The following is a 17,848-nucleotide window of genomic DNA, read 5'->3' as shown; positions in this document are numbered from 1 at the left end:
TTTCATTGTTTTATTTGATTCCTTGTGTATTGCTGTCTGAAGAGGAAAAACAATGTTTCTTTTTGTCTTAACAACATGTCACATGTAGATGAGAGACATGAAGGATTTGATCCAGCAGTTGAAACGAAGAGGCAGCTGGTTTAAAGGGAGCTCTCTGGAGGATCTGGTTGCTGCTGGTTGGTTGGGGAGGTGGCAGGATAGGAGGGGGAGAGTCACAACCAAATCACTGCAATTAGTACAGGAAGCACAGGAGACTAGTGCCCCCAAGTGTTTGCTTGATATATCATTAGTGTCTGTATTCTGCTGTGAAATGCTGGGATTTGTGATGTGCATGTTTGCACAGGAGGCAGGAAGTCTGTCGGACTCTTCGGTTGTTCACAACATAAGAGGCTGGAATGCCATCTAGAGGTCAAGCAGCTCATTTTGTTATGTGCAGTAGTGGAAGAAGTATCAGATCTATTACTCACATTTAAATACCAATACCATGAAGAAATACTTCTTGACAAATAAAATTCAGTATCCAAAACCCTCTCCAAGTAAAAGTACATACATGTATTTAAAATAAGTCAGTAGAAGTACCTGCTCTGCAGAGAAATGACAAAGTGACTGATATATATCATTGTATATTTCATTATTATATTGGTATTACTGATGCCAGCAGCATTTAAGCGTGTTAACTGGTGGAGGTGAAAGTAGTTTTCACTTCTTTTTTAACTACAAGTAGTTAAGTCCATTGCTTCCCAACCTAAGGGTCGGGCCCCTCCAAAGCGTCACAAGATAAATCTCAGAGGTCGTGAGATGATTAATGGGGGATTTAGAACAATTGTAGCTCAATTGTAACAGTTATTGAAAATAAACTATGTGAGATGTTTGAGGGGAAAATGTCTCTTTGGTGGAACTGCTAGTAAAAATCAGATACTTTGTTACTTTCCACTACTGGTTGGTATCTGAGGCATAATTACTTTAAATACCATATTAAAACACTGAATGTTTAGTGTAATCAAATTAAATGAATGCTAAGAAGTGGAAATTACAATTTACTTGAGCTAGGTTTTTTTCCATAGATAAATTAAAAGGAGTCATCCTGGACTAGTTTCTCATTCATGGATGAAGACTTCATGTTATCCCTTTGAGGGGCGATTCTCCACGCAGAAGCACTAAGACAGTATTGACCTACTTTACTGCATGTATTTTTGGCATACAGTATGTCTTTTGCTATTCTCCCTTACTGTGACACAACATAATCCCTTTGTGTAGGTTGGATTGATGGCGTACAATCATTCATTCGTCTCTCCGTCACTAGACGGGCAGGTTGCTATCAATGTGTAACCACGATGAACCAGGAAGGTTTCCTGACTCCCAGGATTACACGGGCTGCCGTTGTGCTGTATTTCCCTATTTGAACAATGCAGGTAATGGTATACCATTACAGGAACTAGATATATAAAACATACTGTTAAAGCTCCAGAATGAACTCGTTCCAAAAGCCTGTGTGGATCAGTATCGCTGAAAGAAAATGGTAAAGATATGATTTGCTCTGACAAAGTAGCAGCCCTGTCAGATTAATGGCATTTTAAGAACTTCATGTGAATATCACATTGAGCCTAATGAGGGATGCATCCTTTCCCCCTGAAGCTAAAGTCCTGTCTCTGTGGGAACCAACTGATAGCAGGTAGACTTTGCCCTGAAGGCGAACCAACACTACGGGAAGAGCTGCAGAGCAGATTCCTGGCCGTCACAGCAGCGGTAAGACACATTAGAATGGATTACAGCCGTAATTCATTGATTTTGTTTTTAAGTCAGTCAAATGATCACTTGTCGAAGACTTAAAAAACATAATGGGTACTTTTGAAAGCTTCATTCATCATATCTCGGGATGTACAAGCCTTTCGGGCTAAATAAGCGAACAGAAACCAAGTCCACTTTATGTCGTGTAAATATTTGAAAATGAGTCTAAATATATTTCCATGATGTCGTGTCCATCACAGCTGTTAGTTTGGGGAGCTGAAGTAGTCAGAATGTGGTTTTAGGTGCCAGATGATTTATCACTGCCATGAGTTCCAAAGCCATTACTAATTACTGATATTACAGGAAGTGGATGTTGTTACTGATTAAACCATTTAAATGCTCAGTGCCGATGTTTCTTTGAAAGTGTTGTGTGGACCCTGTAGCAGTTCTTTTGTCTACAGTCAGTGCAGTCCTGGCTTTACTGAAGTTTTATATCATACAGCATCGATCGTTGTGTAGCTAATGAGAATGTTGTGTCTTTAAAGACTAATGCAAAACCAGGGACTTTGTCTGTTACTCATGTCTTCACAAGCTATATATAAAATAGAATGGATGAGATTACTGTCTGTCCTTGATGACAACTGAATTTCCTCTGCGAGCAATTAAGCGCAACCTATTTGGCCATTAAATATACATACAGCTCTATTAAATGGATGCTTAAGGCCATAATTATGGACGTTAGTCACGGATTGCTCTTGTGTTTGTGTGATGCATCATTTTGTAATTACCCATTTATTTGTTCCACTCTGACATCGCCCCATTTGCCAATTTAACTTCCCCGATGAAAGCGCTGACGCTGTTGAACAGGATGCTTTTGTGGTCTCAGCCACGACCTTAACCTACCTGCATGTCTGACGTGTGTTCTCCGTTACTGCTGGGCCTCAGTTGATGAAACCTTTTGGTTCAAATGGACCAGACTAACAGCAGCAGCAATGGCGGTCATGGACCTCCTCCCCCTCCGTACAACACTCAGGACTACGGACAGAGTTCTTACACAGGGATGAGCTATCAGGTTAGTAGCACTATTGGAGCCTTTTTTAATGAGTAGTGAGCTGAAACTGTTTTTTCCTCTTCATTTTGGATTTAATGTCCAACTATTAGTACAGCATGAGTCAGAATCACACACTACCAGCCGTCTCCTGATCATGGTATCATCATCAAACCTTATATTAAACCTTAAATCATTTGATTAGACATGGATGATTGATTTTTTTTGATTTTCTTTCAATGATGCGCTGAAAAAAAAGTGTTCAATCCTGAGTAGAATATTCTTGTTGTTGGTTCGGGTGAATCAGGTAGGGAAGGGGAGCGTTGCAGTGGTCTCCCCTCCTGGCCCCTACGATAACACGGTCCATCCTGAGGACACGGCAGCCGGAGGCGACCAGCAGTTTGGTGAAGCTCCACCTGACTACAGTCATGGCTTAGAGGACAGCAGCTTCAGTGACGCCGCCATACGAAGAGGTGAGGGCTAGAAGAAGGGAGGAATGGGCAGAGGGAGAGAAAGAAAAGGAAGAGCAACCAGTATGTTTTTGTTTGCAAACAAGGATAAACAATATGTACTCCCTCATTGGCCTTGCAGTGTTTTCTTGAAATAGATTTGAAATTGAAAATCATTCCCTGATCTCCGCTGTGCCCTGCCTCATCTCGTCGTCCTCCCACGCGACACAAATTATTAAATGAGAGGTTGTTTAGTGAAAACAGAACAATTTCTCGACGTAAACAACCCTACCTGCCTGCCTGTCTGCTTCGCACTGGCAGATTTCTTTTTAAATGCTGTCGTCTATCTATCCGTCTCGTCTCACCATGTGTCGGTGTCTTTCTTTGTGAACAGGTTTCATAAGGAAAGTTTACTTGACCTTGATGATTCAGCTGCTGGTGACTGTCGGAATCATCTGCGCTTTTCTTTACTGGTGAGACACTGTTACACAAGGGAGTTCCAAAAAGAGATGAATCCATGTCAGGCACCCATCCATCAATCCACATTTAGTGTCGCGTGTAAGAGCATCCGACATCACACAGAAGTACCATAGTTGTCCCCACAAAAACTTTGAGCATGCAACCCCAACACGGCTTGAATCCCCATAAATATGTAAGGCGAGACAAGATGGGGGAGAATAAAAGAGCATCTCTGCCACATAATATTTTTGGCTTGCAGTAGTTTGAAAGGTTTATATGTTTTGTATAATAGATGTGGTAGAACGCTGCTACAGTAATTTCTTTTCATAAATTGTATCCTGCTCCCATGTGCACGATGCTCTGTCCTCTGTTAATATTTAATAAAATCATTCTACTGCCTCTATCAAATAAATGATGCCGCTATTAAACACTGCGCTCTCTCCCTTGCTCTCGTGGAATAACAGGGACGCTCTCAGGAGATGGACATGGGCCAACTCCTGGTTCTCCTACACAGCAATGTAAGCCATCAAAAACATTCAGTTAGATTGTCTAGACGCTACACACTTTCTTGCTTTAACCAGTTTGACCAACTACAAATCTCCTGTGGGCGAGTTACCGAAATGAAAATGTCGCTCATGGAAATCCATAGAGGTAAATCACCGGCTGTCACCCCAGTCTGCATCCCAATCCAGGAAACTGCCAGCTACACTGCATAAATAATGCACTCAGTGAATTCACATATTGAACATAGTGCTTTTTTTTTTGCCTGTTTATAGCCTTTTTATTTGCTATTTACGATACACTCTATATTCTCTGTGAAATAGGGCATTGGTGATGGTGCTCATCGTGGCCTTGTCCTGCTGTGACAACCTCCGTCGTCAAGTCCCCCTCAATTTCATCGCCCTGAGCCTGTTTGTGAGTAGACGCAGTACCAGCCAGGCATCAAATTAAACCCCCACCACACCTGCTCTATTTCACAGGGGGGTTTTTTTGGTCATGCATTTACTTTTGCACGTCCGTCTCTCTCTCTCTCTCTCTCTCTCTCTCTCTCTCTCTCTCTCTCTCTCTCTCTCTCTCTCTCTCTCTCTCTCTCTCTCTCTCTCTCTCTCTCAGACTATTGCAGAGGGCCTGATGCTGGGAGCTGTTTCAGTGTGAGTATCTGTTTCCAAGGATGAATCCCCAACCTGATGCTGACTCATTTACACAATAATAACACGATTTGATCCATATCTGGTAGCGTGTTGGATGCCAGCAATGAAGCCATCAAACCTGATGAGATGTTATCATAACTGGTTTAACAGATTAAAAAGTACATGGAATCATATTTTCCGTGTTTCCAGCTGAAGATAAATGGGAAGCATCACACAAATAGTTCAAAACCAATCTGTCTGTACCAGTGCGCGTGTAAACACACGTTACCGTTTCAATCTGAGAGACATTTCGTCTCTTAGCAGCGTGTCACTCTCACATTAAACTGCCTGACTATCAATAATATATTGAAATTACCATATTTATGGGACATTGCCATAACTGAGGCTGTAACTGATATGCAATGAACACAGGCGATACATTATGCCATGCTTGTCCGGAGGGGGTCCTCACTCATCACTCTAGTTCAGACACATGACACAGACTATGAAATGAAAAACGGCCACATTTCCTATGGGAAAGTGATGTTTCCCTTTTATGATAGAACTTAACCCTAATGTTGGCGAATACACTCGTTTTGACACGACACTGTGAGGTGTCTTTCTCGCTGCATATCCGTTGGATGTTTCTGTCTGCAGGCACTTTGAGGCAGAAGCAGTTCTGTGGGCTGTGGGGGCAACGGCGCTGGTGTCCTTCGCCTTGACTCTGTTCGCTATGCAGTCAAAGGTAAGATCGGTCACACACTCTGAGCTCAGTTTGCAGTGCAGCCAAAAGTGAAATTTCATAAAGTGCAGCTTTGCCATGCTGTCGGTGGTAAATGTGCATATACTGAGCTGTGTTTCCTGTGCAGTCAAAGGAAAGGTGTTAAACTGAGCTGTCGGCCAGGTTCTCTCATGCAGTGTTTGCTATATGCAGTCAAGGGTTCAAAACTCTGATGGCTTTGCTGTCCAGGCAAAAGTATGATTACTGCTGAGATCGGTGTATTTGTCAGTCAAGTCAATTCCTTGTGTCCAGTGGTGGGACAGAGTTAAACCTCCGGGGCTGTCGTCATGCTGGCAGAGGATGGACCATGGATCTTGAGTTCAGAAATGGCCCCGGAGCCTTTTATTATTTGCTAAATCCCCGCTCTTTCTTTTTTATCTGTCTCCTTTAACCATGAAGTGTATAATAAAGCAAACACGCTCAGAGATTCATCTTTAAAAAGGGTCCTTTTCAGGGACACACGGGTGAACATGACCGCTCCTCCAGCCAGATATACTATATTTTAATTTGAAAAATACTTTGCCGATCCTGATCCCTCACCATTAATCTCATCTAAAATACACCAGTAATACATGAACAACTCTTGATAATTCAAAGTGGACCCTGACATAGCTCCTCCACCATTTTATTTAATTTGATTTAAAAAGTACTTCAACACTGTTATTTCTCAATGATGCCACTTGGTTCATATATAATAATATAAATGTACGCTTGCATAAGTGACATTTAAAACAAGTTGTGATGCTCTGTTAGCAACAGTCAATTTGCAGAAGTGTGGAGACCTTTTGAGAATCACTTCATTGATAGTTTGTCATGCTTTTTCAATAAATTGCTCATTCAGGACAAAAGTTATCATACAGGCAGTGGGGCAAACAATTCCACAAGTGTAGGCCAAATTGTAATTGCATTTAGAGTCCCTCCTTAATTGGCTCTAAATGTAGTTTGGCATTTCACACATTTTACTACTTATTGCATCTGAAGGAGCTACAGACATTTATTTCTACTGCGTAGATTGGCTGAAAACTAGCAAGCAGGTGTCTAATGATTATACTGAGAATAAATCAGTTCTTAAATGCTCTCTGCTCATTAGTAATCTGTGGAAAGAAGGCACATGCATCAGGTCTAAATAGCCTGCGTATAGAGGGGGAAACTGTGATATAAATAGTACTTGGCTGTGCCCTCACCCCATAAAAGAGGTTCTTTTTCTGCGTGCGTTCACTCCTGCAAACACTTGCACTTTACTTGGTTTATTGTTCTTTATGCATACACGTTCCTCTTGCAGTTTCCAGCTCCACCTCTTGCTCTGCAGTTCCAGGGCTATCTCTTTTTTTTTTTTTTTGTCTGGGCCACTCTGATGTAAATGTCATGCAGACTGCCTTGCATGTTTAGCCCACAGCTCCTCAGGTGATCAGTGTTAGTCATTCTCCTCTTGTAACTGCCATCTTTCTTCTGTCTGTCTGAAAAGGGCACGCAGGCCAAAAGGCCACCTCCCCAGCCCTGCCCTCCCCTGTGCCTGCGTTGCAGCTTGTTGATTAATTATCCAGGATCATTACATGCAGAATCGTTGAAAATGTTGAACTGCAATATGTCTTCATCATTTAGCAATCTGTGACCCCCCCCCCCCCCCCCCACCCCACCAAGCACAGCTGCAATGCAGTCGACCTTGAGCATCCTGGCTTTCATGGCAAGGATGAGTTTGAATGAGAGATGTTCCGTCTACTGTTTTCTGTTTGAGAGGCTCGTCACATTCAGTGTCTTCTCTCTTCTCCCCCCCCCCCCCCCCCCCCTTTTCTGGCACCAGTGGGACTTCACCGGAGCAAATGGGAGCCTGTGGGTGTTCACCTGGACCCTCTTTTCCTTCGCCTTGCTTTGTGGAATCCTCCGATCGCAGGTAGATCAAAAAAGCCGTCACGTTTACACCTGCGTTTGCAGCGAGAGCAGGTTTTGAATGGAACGGCAGTCAGAGGCAGACAGTGCACACAGCCTCGTAGCTTTCATCCCCAGGATGTACGGCCGCTGACCTGTGTGCTGAGCAGACTATAAAGAGGAGAGCGTGCACTCTCAAACCTCTCAGGAGCTGCCCTGATCTCAAACTGATGCATTTAAATGTACACCGCTGTTTGCTGTGATGATGGCTGTAAGTGTTTTAGCCTTAAGCAGCAAATTTACAGAAACAAGCATTCCATTGATTTCAAACTGCTATTTTTACACAACAACAAATAAAGTGGAACAGAAAATAAACACCGCTTTCTTAAAGCATATTGTGTGCACCCATTATCAAACCTTTACAATCATATTTACCGTGCGGAACAACTAGAATGGAAAAAGGGATTAAAGTATGCTCAATTTTACAGGATGAGGTGGAATTATTGTGTCTGCAGCAAGCACACTACCATTTACACTAAGATGGAGAATAACTTCTAAATGAATAATTTCATATCAAATGGTAAAATGGAGTTGTTTTTTTAATAAAAGAATGTTGCTGAGTGCCTTTGCTGATCTTGTCTCCGATTCTCTCAACAGTATCTTTACATCTTATACGCCTGCCTGGGAACCTTGCTGTTTTCCTTAGTAAGTACATACAACTTTTATGACAGAACATTGTTCTATGCAACAGAGGTTCAATTTTGACATTTGACATTTTAAAATGAAAGAAACCATCATCGAGGCTTTAATGTCAAGTGAGCGTGTGCGATGTACGGTTTCCGGTGTCTGTCATAGTAGCCTAGTTAGCGTAAAAGAGAGGGACTCTGATGTCCTCGTGCCCTTTAATTTCAATTATCGCCCCGCTTAACAGCAGCAGGCTTCATTCTCACAGCCACCTCTCTGCGTGCCTTTGGCATTAACAGCAAATGTTGTGACCCATCCCGTCAGCTGGTGGAACAAACTGCTGCTGCACACAGAGCTGAACAGGCTGTCAGCGGCAAGTCACAACTCACTTCCAGCCTACACGATTATTTACATGGCCTGTTTATCTGCGCAGTCCCCGCTCTCAAAGATAAGGAAGGCTGCCCGTGTTTTCTCTCAGACCGATCCCTGTACCAGACCGGCTCGCTGTCTCTTTCATCACACAAACGCGGCGCTGAAGCATCTCTCATCTCTCTCTCTCTCTCTCTCTCCGCAGTACTTGGTGTTTGATACACAGCTTATACTGGGTGGGAAACACAGGAAGTACCAAGTCTCTCCTGAGGAGTATGTGTATGCTGCTCTCAACCTCTATTTGGACGTCGTCTCCCTGTTCCTCCTGCTGCTGCAGCTCATCGGCCTCTGCCGCTAACACTGACTCTCTGTGACAGGCCTCCCTAAAGAAACACCCAATGTCTTCCTGCACACAATATATCCCATAAAACCCGGGTGGGTTCTCTCTTCTTTTTCTTTTGTTTCTGTCCCAAAATATGTTTGCTTAGAATGCAGATTTCAATGACAAATAAAAAAAAACAAATTAAAACTCACCACATAGTTTATTGGCATCACACATCAAACATGTTTTCATATAAAGAGGGAATGTATCAAGTATAGACTATGAAAGTGCAAATAGCATTTCAAGGATTAGTTGCTTTACAATAGAAAATCTCAGTGAGTTACAAAATGTTATATGCCATTTTCAAATAAATCACCTGAACATTAGACGTGAAATACAAAGGAAGTACAAATTCCATTTCAACTCGTGCCCAATTTCATGCACAGCATCCTGTTGCACAAAAAGGGCAAACCTACTTCCATACAAAGTTAGCTCCACTAACCATATGGCACTCACAGTTTCACAACTTCAAGACTCTTGTCATCATGACTATCTTTAGATTTAATGTGGCTCTATACGAGATATAAGGTCATTTACTTCAGTCAGACATTAGTCTGTGCAAAAAACACAAGTCTTAAAGGTAAAACACTGATCAATGTGTCGTATTGGGTATTCACAATCCATTTAATGGATTAAACAGATTGCAAATAAATACCTACTTTATATTGCAACTTTTCTCCATTTTAGTGTCTTTAGGTAACATACATGATACACATACAGTAGGTCAACTCATTCCAAAGTCAAGACAGTGATTTTAGTTTGTGTGGGGCAAGAAGCCCTTCTGCACAAAAAAAAAAAGAGCAACCAAATCATTTTTGCTTTTGGGAACAAAATTTGAAGGTATGACATTAACCGTTACCCATGATACCAAATAATATAAATCAGTGTTATCCATTAACAAAATACTACTAGAACCGACAAAAAAAGCCTCATGCTACAAATATTTTGATGAGAAAAGAAATAATAAAATCAAGCTCTCATGCCTGCACACTCTAAACTTTATGTGAGAGAAGTAACTTTAAGGTAAAAGGTGGTGGTTACACTGTAATTACTGTGTAATTAGCACTCAGAAAATGTGTGAAAAACAGAGAAACAACAGCGATTGACATAAAAGGCACTGTGTCTCTAGATGTGTAGAGAACCGTTTCACAAACACATGGGACTCATGTGTTTGAGATGCAATACACATTCATGAATTCTCCACGCATTACCCTGCAGCCCGGTACGTATGTGGAGCTCTAGCAAGAATTACACTTAATGGGACCCAGAGATTAATTACAGTGACTTTGGGCGTGATTGATTAATCCACCAAAGTCTGAATGAGATTGCCTGATTATCTCTCTCACTGGCCTTTCCTGCAGTATACAAACCAGACGACGCACTGTCTACTCAGTCTGTCACGCTCAGCTGCAGGACTGAAACGAGCTACAATGGAATTCAAAATAAACTCGACTGAATGACACTCGGCAGCCTCTGGCCCCGTCAGCTCTTGTTTTCTCATTGAAAGTGTGTTAGGATTGAGGCTTTGAGGTGAATACCATTGTCGGGTCAATTTTGAAATGTTTTTTTTTTTTTTAAGGACGCCACCAACCTTTGTTTGGCTGATGAATCTACATTTTTGTGTGTGTGAATGTTTCACATAGTAAAGTACACAACCATTATGGTCTTAAACTACAGATTCACACAGCACGCCGCAGCTTTTAGATGGTGAGATTTGAAAATATCACAATCACCGCAATCTCAAAATACAAATATGGCTCGAGACGTTTCCGTTTAGCTGAGTCGTTGCGATTGTAATAAGCAGGCACAATTTGCTTTGAAGAATCCACTTGGTGACGGCAAACTGTGCTGTTGCCAGTCAGTGTTTGGCACCTATATAGTAGGCAGGTTTGGACAGAAGCAAGAACTATCCCCAAACCTGTACCCCCCACAGGCTGAGTCTGCTCTTATGTACAGTTGGAAAAACCTCCCTCAGACCTGATTCAGACACATACAGTAGGCTTTTACTCCAGTGGAAAACAAATTATAATAATACCTGCACTACGCTAAAGTATCTTCTCTCCTCTGGAACGGATTTCAGGAAAAATGTTATCAAATGTAATGTCTCCGTCCACGAGTGCTTTCTTTTCAGGAGGGCTGATTGTTGTTGGGGGGGGGGGGGGGCTGACAATACAGTAAACGCAGGAAACTAATCTGACTTCAATGCTGGACTAGAGTCTAAATACTTCTTCCCCGACGAACTGACACATTCTTCATTCTGTATACATTCCACCTGAATTCATTTCATTTGCAATCTATAGTGGGTTTTTTTTGGCCTCTCTGGAAAAAAAAAAGCTCCTTCCCGTCTCAGCCAGTCGGTTCATACCAGGTGCACTTGGTCCTCCCATTCGGAGGAGCTGGTGCTGGCCAGCTGGTCGGACACCGAGTCGCATTGCGGAGTGTCGACGCGGCAGACCTTTGAGCCTCCCCGTTCGGCAGGGTCTCCGCTTGTGGCCATGTAGGGTAGCGGCACGGTGTCCAGCCCCACTAGATCCAACTGTGTCGGCCTCTGAGCGACGGCACACTCCTTCTCCTCCACGTCGCTCAGTCTCTGAGAGAAGAAACCCACTTCTGCCGTCCCTTCCTGAGGTTTCCTGCTTTCAGGCAGGACGCCCCCGTCTTTCTCGTCATCACGCAGGCACCCTTCTCCGCCCCCGTGGAGTGCGCCGAGGTTTGAGTCGGTGTCGGAGGAGGTTGAGGAGACCAGGGTGATGCCTTGAGGATTCATGTCGTGGAACCATGCCATGATGTTGCCCAGCAAATTAGCGTTTGCTCCTAATGCAGAGGACGTGGACGGGTCGTGGCTGCCGCAGGTGGTCGAGTCTAACGTGTCGCTGGAAGATGAGAAGAGGCCCGTCGAAGAGTCGCTGCCTCCTGGAGCCACTGGTATCGGCACTGAAGCCCCGTAGGCCCGGTGGTGACTGTCGCTGTGCTGCACATGGGCGGGAACACCAGTGGCAGCAGAGTACCGGCTGCCGATGTTGCCAAGTCTAGCCAAGTTATCGCCCAGCTCCAGCAGTTCTGAGCTGCTTAGAGAAGCTCTGGAAAGGACCTCTACACCTGGAGCGCTCTGTTCGAGCCTAGAAGGCAGCGAGGTGCCGATGGCGCCGAGTGAGGCTTCGTTGGCAAGGACAGCGCGGTTGGACTCGATCTCCGCCATCGCAGAGTCCTGGAGCGACAGCTGAATGGCCAGTAGAATGTTCGGGTCATCATCATCCAAAGAATCTAGACCCTGCAAGGAAAATCCAGGATACAGTGTGAGTGATGCAGGCCAAACCAGTAGCATCCACTTATAAAGCACCAGCAGTTTCCAATCTGCACCAACTATTGGTAAGGAAGTAGGAGGAGCAGCAGGTTAGAACTGCAGACGGGAACATGCTGTGAACAATCTAGGAGAATGATAGCAGGCAATGTTGTTTTTTAAAGATACTGTGTGGGGTTTTACAGTTTAAAACTCCACAATGGTAAAAGATAAAGGCTGGTAATAATGTGTATTTTTGTTGTCAAACAAACGAAATAACGGTGATTTGGTTTGCCTCAGTGTGCTCCAACGTGCTCAGCCAGTCTCTGGCTGTCAGCCCCCAAGCCCTGTCGCTAAATAAATACTTCTATTTTTAAAAAGGCAAAAAATGTCCAACTGGGAACTGTATGTTTTTACCAAACGTTACACAAACCAGAGTAGATGATGTATTTGATTTGGTGCACTAGTAAGTAAACTCATGTTCATTGTGATAAAGAAGCATGTCGCCCAACAGTGGAGGTCTTCACGTCTAAACCGGAGGTGAGTTTCACTTCTTTTGCACAATTACATTTATTTAATCGGTCTATTTTACCAGACAGAAATCACAAGGCCTTACTGCCATCACAGGATTCATACAAACTGTCTTTGCATCTTAAGACCCCCATTTTGAATCTGCATCAATCTTCTATCTTTTGTATGATTTAAGTGTACAATATTATTATTGAAAGTAGTGCATTAGACTTTTAAAAATGTTTTGTTACGATTGCCTTTAACCCCCGGACCTCAGCACTGCCACAGTGAGGAATAAAACATCCCTTCAGAAAACAAAGCGGCTAGATTAATGCCGTACACCTTTGACATTGTCTGAGAGATTTCAAAGGATGAAAGCTTTGAGCTGAGAGGAAAATGGCATCTGTGCACTCACCATCAGATGATGTCTACGTCCACCTCCGAGATCCTGTGTGTCTTTGTAGAAAAAGAAACAGACCAATAGCCCAGTCATTAAACTGAATCTTTACAGCTGCACCTGGATGGCTAATTTAACCCATTCCTAATTTCCACTTTTAGGAAAATCATCTTCATTTTAGTGAACACTGCGAAATGATGGTACGCAACCTGTGCCCTCAGCATTTCCCCAGGAAATTCGCTAATTTCGTATCTTCATCTGAAATCAATTAACCCTTCTGACATGACAAAATCTTTTCAGCTGGCTTCAAAAACTGCAAACTCTCTGTCCTCGTTTCATTCCCCGCAGACAGCCAAAAACAAAGCAGCACTGTCGTGGACAAGAGTGATGGATTAGAAATATTGGCTTGTTCAACTTCAGCAGTTGTGATTTTCCAAAGTTTGGGCCAGTACCCTCATTTGGGTTTCTGTACAAATCATTATTGAAAACTGAGGGAGGCTTACTGGATCAATGTCATTTAATTTGTTGTATACATATTATTTAATCATAGATTACAAAACCTGGCGATAGCACTACACTGAATTAGTGTTTTTTTTTTTTTTTTTTTATGTACTTGACCCTCATTTCCTGACTTTGCAAAAAAACCAACTGTGACAAACTACCCCACAAATGAAGGTCGACACATGCGAATAAAGTCCAGCCCTGAGAAAGTGTCCCTGTGTGTCCACTGCAGTACCTAAGATGCCGTCGCTGGAGTCATCGGGGTCGGGTGTGTTGCTACGGAGACTGGACATGTCACCTCGCCTCCGCTGCCGATGTCTCCGTCTGTACTGGAACTCTGCGTACTCCTGAAATAACGACAATAACAACAATTAACAAATGATTTAATGCTGCGTGAGTCACAATGTCCTTGACTCTCATCATCAACACATCGCTGTCTGACCAGAAAAGGTTGTCATCTACTGCTGATCTGGGGGCTGCGGTTGCACATTTTCCTTGATTCCTACCTTTTGTTATAAACAATTAAAAGGTGAATTTGTAAACTGTAACAAGAAGTGATGCAGTCTGCTTCAAATGTGGTCTGAGTGTTCTGTTCCAGGAAAGATCAACGATCTGAGAGTTCATTCAAACCCTTTCATCTCCTACCCAGGCCTTCAATCATTAGGCTCCGGTTTAGACTGCATCCAAGCAGAGGACCCACTCACGCACTAGAAGGGAATTGTAAATTCAGTACTGAGGTTCAGATGTTTGAAAATGCTTTGTGTGCGTGTGCCCAACTAGTCTCAAAAGCAACCAGAACATCTTAGCAGGAGTGGTGTAAATAAAAAGTGAAATATTCATTTACTGGCAAGTTTAAAAAACACTAATCAGAATGAATTCAAAATGAGACGTATTTTGTCCAGCTTCAGTTATAATTTGTATGGAATAATGTTAAATCCCACATTTAACTCGCTTTAAAGCAGTCTTACGCTACTGCATGTTCTCAGCATATCTTTTACCATTATGACAAACAACAAAACTCTAAGCTGATATTTCTAGCACGTTATCACTCTGGAGTTTAAGTCAGTTAACACACGCTGTGTTTGACACAGCAGGTCTAAATTATATTACAATAAAGGACTAGTGTAATAGCTGTGTGCTTACATGCATGTATTTCTGATTATAGGACGTCTGTGTGCGTGTGATTGTTGTGTTCATTTAAACATGTTGCTAACTGATGAGAGACTGAGATCCAATGATATGATGGTGTCAGAAGATGAACGCTCTAAGTCATAAAAGTCCAATAAAACAGAGTTTTATAGGGAGCATATATCTAATTTAAGCATATATTACATGTATAGAATTTCAAACTGAATATAATAGTGTATGCGTCTTTCATCTTAGTTTCACTTCTAACCAAGCAAGAGTTATTTTTGAACTAATATTTCTACAGAGTATGAATTATAATTTTCGGGGTTCAGCTTCAACCAGATGGTACTTGTACTGGTCAATTACACACTCAAAGTCAATTGCAATGCCACTGCCAACCTAGAATTTGTATTCTTTGGTTGGAGACCAACATGAAAAGGTCACATATACTGACTTTGTTCATCTGCATATCAGAATCAACTGCATTCTCCATTCACCCGTCTCATACATTTGCAAAAGTCACATTCATATAATCAAAAGCCTATCACCCAAACACTGTCTTTCATGTTTCCACCGCTCTAAAAATAGCCCAGTATGAAGTGATCTGCAGGCTTTGTAAGAAGCCTGGAGCGGACCATCTGTAGCTGTGCCTGTGAGGCAGAGTCATCAGGCCGTGGTTATTACTGTGGTGTTCCCATTAACTACTGCAGCTGAGAGACACAAGCTCTTAATTAGGGGACAAAAATAAAAAAACCCTTTTTTTTCTTTTAAGAGTGGCTTAGTGTTTCGCATCTGGTGGCAACATTTATTGTGAACTTCCTCATAGACACAAGTGCCCAAAATATGTTTTTGATGATTTGTTTGTAGTTTAAATCCAGCGCCTTTGTCCTTCTGAGGTGAGATGAGGTTTACATTGATAATTTGTTCTTTTGAAGATAAGTCCCATCTTTGTAGTGTGCGCCTGGCCTAGATCATCTTATCTTGTGCAGTAAACAAATAGATAGGTTCCATAATAAGGTATGACTGAGATGATAGTCAGCAAACGAAACAAATAGTATTCCTAGTTACTTCACGGTGTAGCAAAACATAAACGTCCACATAACAGCAGAGAGGATCAAAATCCTGCAAGACCATGTCACGAGGTTTTATAATGTATAATCTACAGACAACAGAGGATCTACCTGGATCATGGTACCTTGGCAAGATAATTGAACATTTTGTTCAGACATCCTTTGCATGAGTGAAGAGTCTTGTTTTTTTGATGCTTTAAGTCTGGAACACAGCTTAACACACTGGGTCCAGGTTTGGATAACAGTGACCTTTTACTCAGTAATCCTTGAGTAAACAAAAGCCTTATACAAAGCGTTACCTATGCCTCACTGCATGGTGCTGAGCAGGCAGAGGATAAGGAGATTCATAATTCATTCATCAAACTGGCCGAGCATACTGATCTCGCCATTAGTTTTCCTGTCAATAGGGAAATGCCAGCTTTATGCTGTTAAAAAGGTGTGCACAGTAAACCCGAGAGGCTCAGGTTTGCGGTAAGATTTGCATCGTGCTTTAAGGAGCCTAAGGAGAGCTGTTTAGCTGAGCGAATGTGTTCCGGATGAGGAGCCTGTACGCCACAGTCTAGAAACTAAACAATAATAAAAGCTTAAGAGGAGTAACTCCAGCGTATTCTCTAATGCACCACTACATGTATCAAGCTGTGCAGAAAACGGAGGCAGGTCAATAATCAAACCAATACGTGGTTGACAGTTTTATGACTGTAAAAGTTAACTGCAAATGCCTGTTACTAATGCGCAATGATTGGGAGCAACCTGCTTAAGGTGTTTGCCAGAGTGCTACTCTTTCAATCATTCCAACTGGCTGCACAGGGGAACACTGAACCATCTGGCTTGTTCCAGTGTGTTAAATAACACCGTGATCTTTGGGTCACCGTGGTTTGTCAGTGCTGCTACACATCCGAAGTTAAACCAGCAGTATTTAAAGGTTTAGATATACATACTGACTTTATAAAACAACGTATAATGTAGGGCTGCATCATTTCATTACATTGTAATTGAGATTTTTTGGTCCAATCTTCATTGGATTTAAACTAATTTGATGTTTATTTTTACAGTATTCTAATGTTTGATTTCAATTGTAGATTTATTAATTAATAGTCTTCTGTCACACGTTGAAGTGCAATTAAACTTGTGTTCTCATCAGTCATCTAGCATCATGATGAATGATTAGGATCTAAAATAGTATATCATCTTAAGGGGCACTACTAATTTGTTCAGGTAGGTCAAGGTTCTATTGGAAAAATAAGACAACAAATATAAAAAAAAACATGCATTTGAGTAAAAATTCTGTCAGGCTGTGATTAGGCGTGTCAAAAGTCCCACGCACATTTTATTCTAACAGCACAGAGGATGTTGTAACTAACTGAGAATGAATGAAGAACGGCTGTTACCTCAGGGGATGCAAAGCCTAAATACTCCCAGTCCCACGTTCCGCCAGCAAAACTACAAGTGAGGAGAGAGACGGAGGAAAGATTTAGTCACTATAAGATTGTGATTAATTGCTGAATTGTTAGAGCTAATTAGTCACTTTGTATTATTTGAAACTGCAGTTCTGTTATATAACAGCGCTGTTTTTCATAGTAAAAACTAGACATTTTATTGAGCTGCATGTCTTGGTTTTACTTGCGCCTGGGGGCCTCAGGAGAGTCATTGGGGGCCACTCCCCTGGCTACTGAGGCAAGGAACTCCTGCCTCTTCTGCTGAACAAGACATGCTGCACGGATGATTTTGTGGCGCGGCGTCCTGAGGTAGGGCCGGTTAACCTTTTGTGCCAGGTCCTCAGTCACCATCTCCAGGTCCGTCTGAGGACAGAAAGAGAGCTGGCTGGGTTTATTTTGGAAAGGCAAAGTGATTTTAGTGGTGTGTGAATACACGATTTCAAGTTTAACTTCATAGTCTAAGGACAAACGGACTTTAGAAGTGAACTGCTTTTAGGGCTCGTGTGTATGTATCTTTAAAAATGTATTATTTTTACAAGCCTTTAAGAGACAATGCTGTAAGTATGTGTGCCTCCCCATTAATTTTACAGTATTTAAAAGGCCACAATATTAAAGATAGCAGGTAAGTAC

General features: G+C 42.3%; 2 protein-coding genes across 3 annotated transcripts in view; one reads left to right on the top strand and one right to left on the bottom strand.

Annotated features, from left to right (window-relative positions):
• Window positions 1-1,682: 1,682 nt before the first annotated feature.
• Window positions 1,683-9,715, top strand: LOC306699605 (protein lifeguard 1). Its single transcript, XM_079164260.1, has 11 exons — window positions 1,683-1,746; window positions 2,674-2,800; window positions 3,084-3,249; window positions 3,620-3,698; window positions 4,149-4,202; window positions 4,509-4,599; window positions 4,798-4,835; window positions 5,472-5,559; window positions 7,397-7,486; window positions 8,119-8,166; window positions 8,720-9,715. The coding sequence occupies exons 2-11, from the start codon at window positions 2,696-2,698 to the stop codon at window positions 8,870-8,872; spliced, it is 912 nt and encodes a 303-aa protein (XP_079020386.1). The 5' UTR covers window positions 1,683-1,746; window positions 2,674-2,695; the 3' UTR covers window positions 8,873-9,715.
• A 721-nt stretch (window positions 9,716-10,436) lies between these two features.
• LOC306699604 (ankyrin repeat and IBR domain-containing protein 1-like) overlaps window positions 10,437-17,848 on the bottom strand; it is a 28,498-nt gene continuing 21,086 nt past the window's right edge. For both annotated transcript variants that reach the window (XM_079164258.1, XM_079164259.1), the window contains 5 exons: window positions 17,403-17,581; window positions 17,171-17,222; window positions 13,820-13,931; window positions 13,102-13,142; window positions 10,437-12,167 (listed from right to left, as the gene is read on the bottom strand). In XM_079164258.1, the coding sequence (XP_079020384.1) occupies window positions 11,256-12,167; window positions 13,102-13,142; window positions 13,820-13,931; window positions 17,171-17,222; window positions 17,403-17,581 (1,296 nt within the window). In that variant the 3' untranslated portion in view covers window positions 10,437-11,255. The remainder of the gene's footprint in view (window positions 12,168-13,101; window positions 13,143-13,819; window positions 13,932-17,170; window positions 17,223-17,402; window positions 17,582-17,848) is intronic.

This window comes from Pholis gunnellus, assembly GCF_910591455.1.
Source record: "Pholis gunnellus genome assembly, chromosome: 8".
In the NCBI taxonomy this organism is placed as follows: domain Eukaryota; kingdom Metazoa; phylum Chordata; class Actinopteri; order Perciformes; family Pholidae; genus Pholis; species Pholis gunnellus.
The sequence above is the reverse complement of the archived record's forward strand: the minus strand, read 5'-3'. Positions and strand labels throughout refer to the sequence as shown.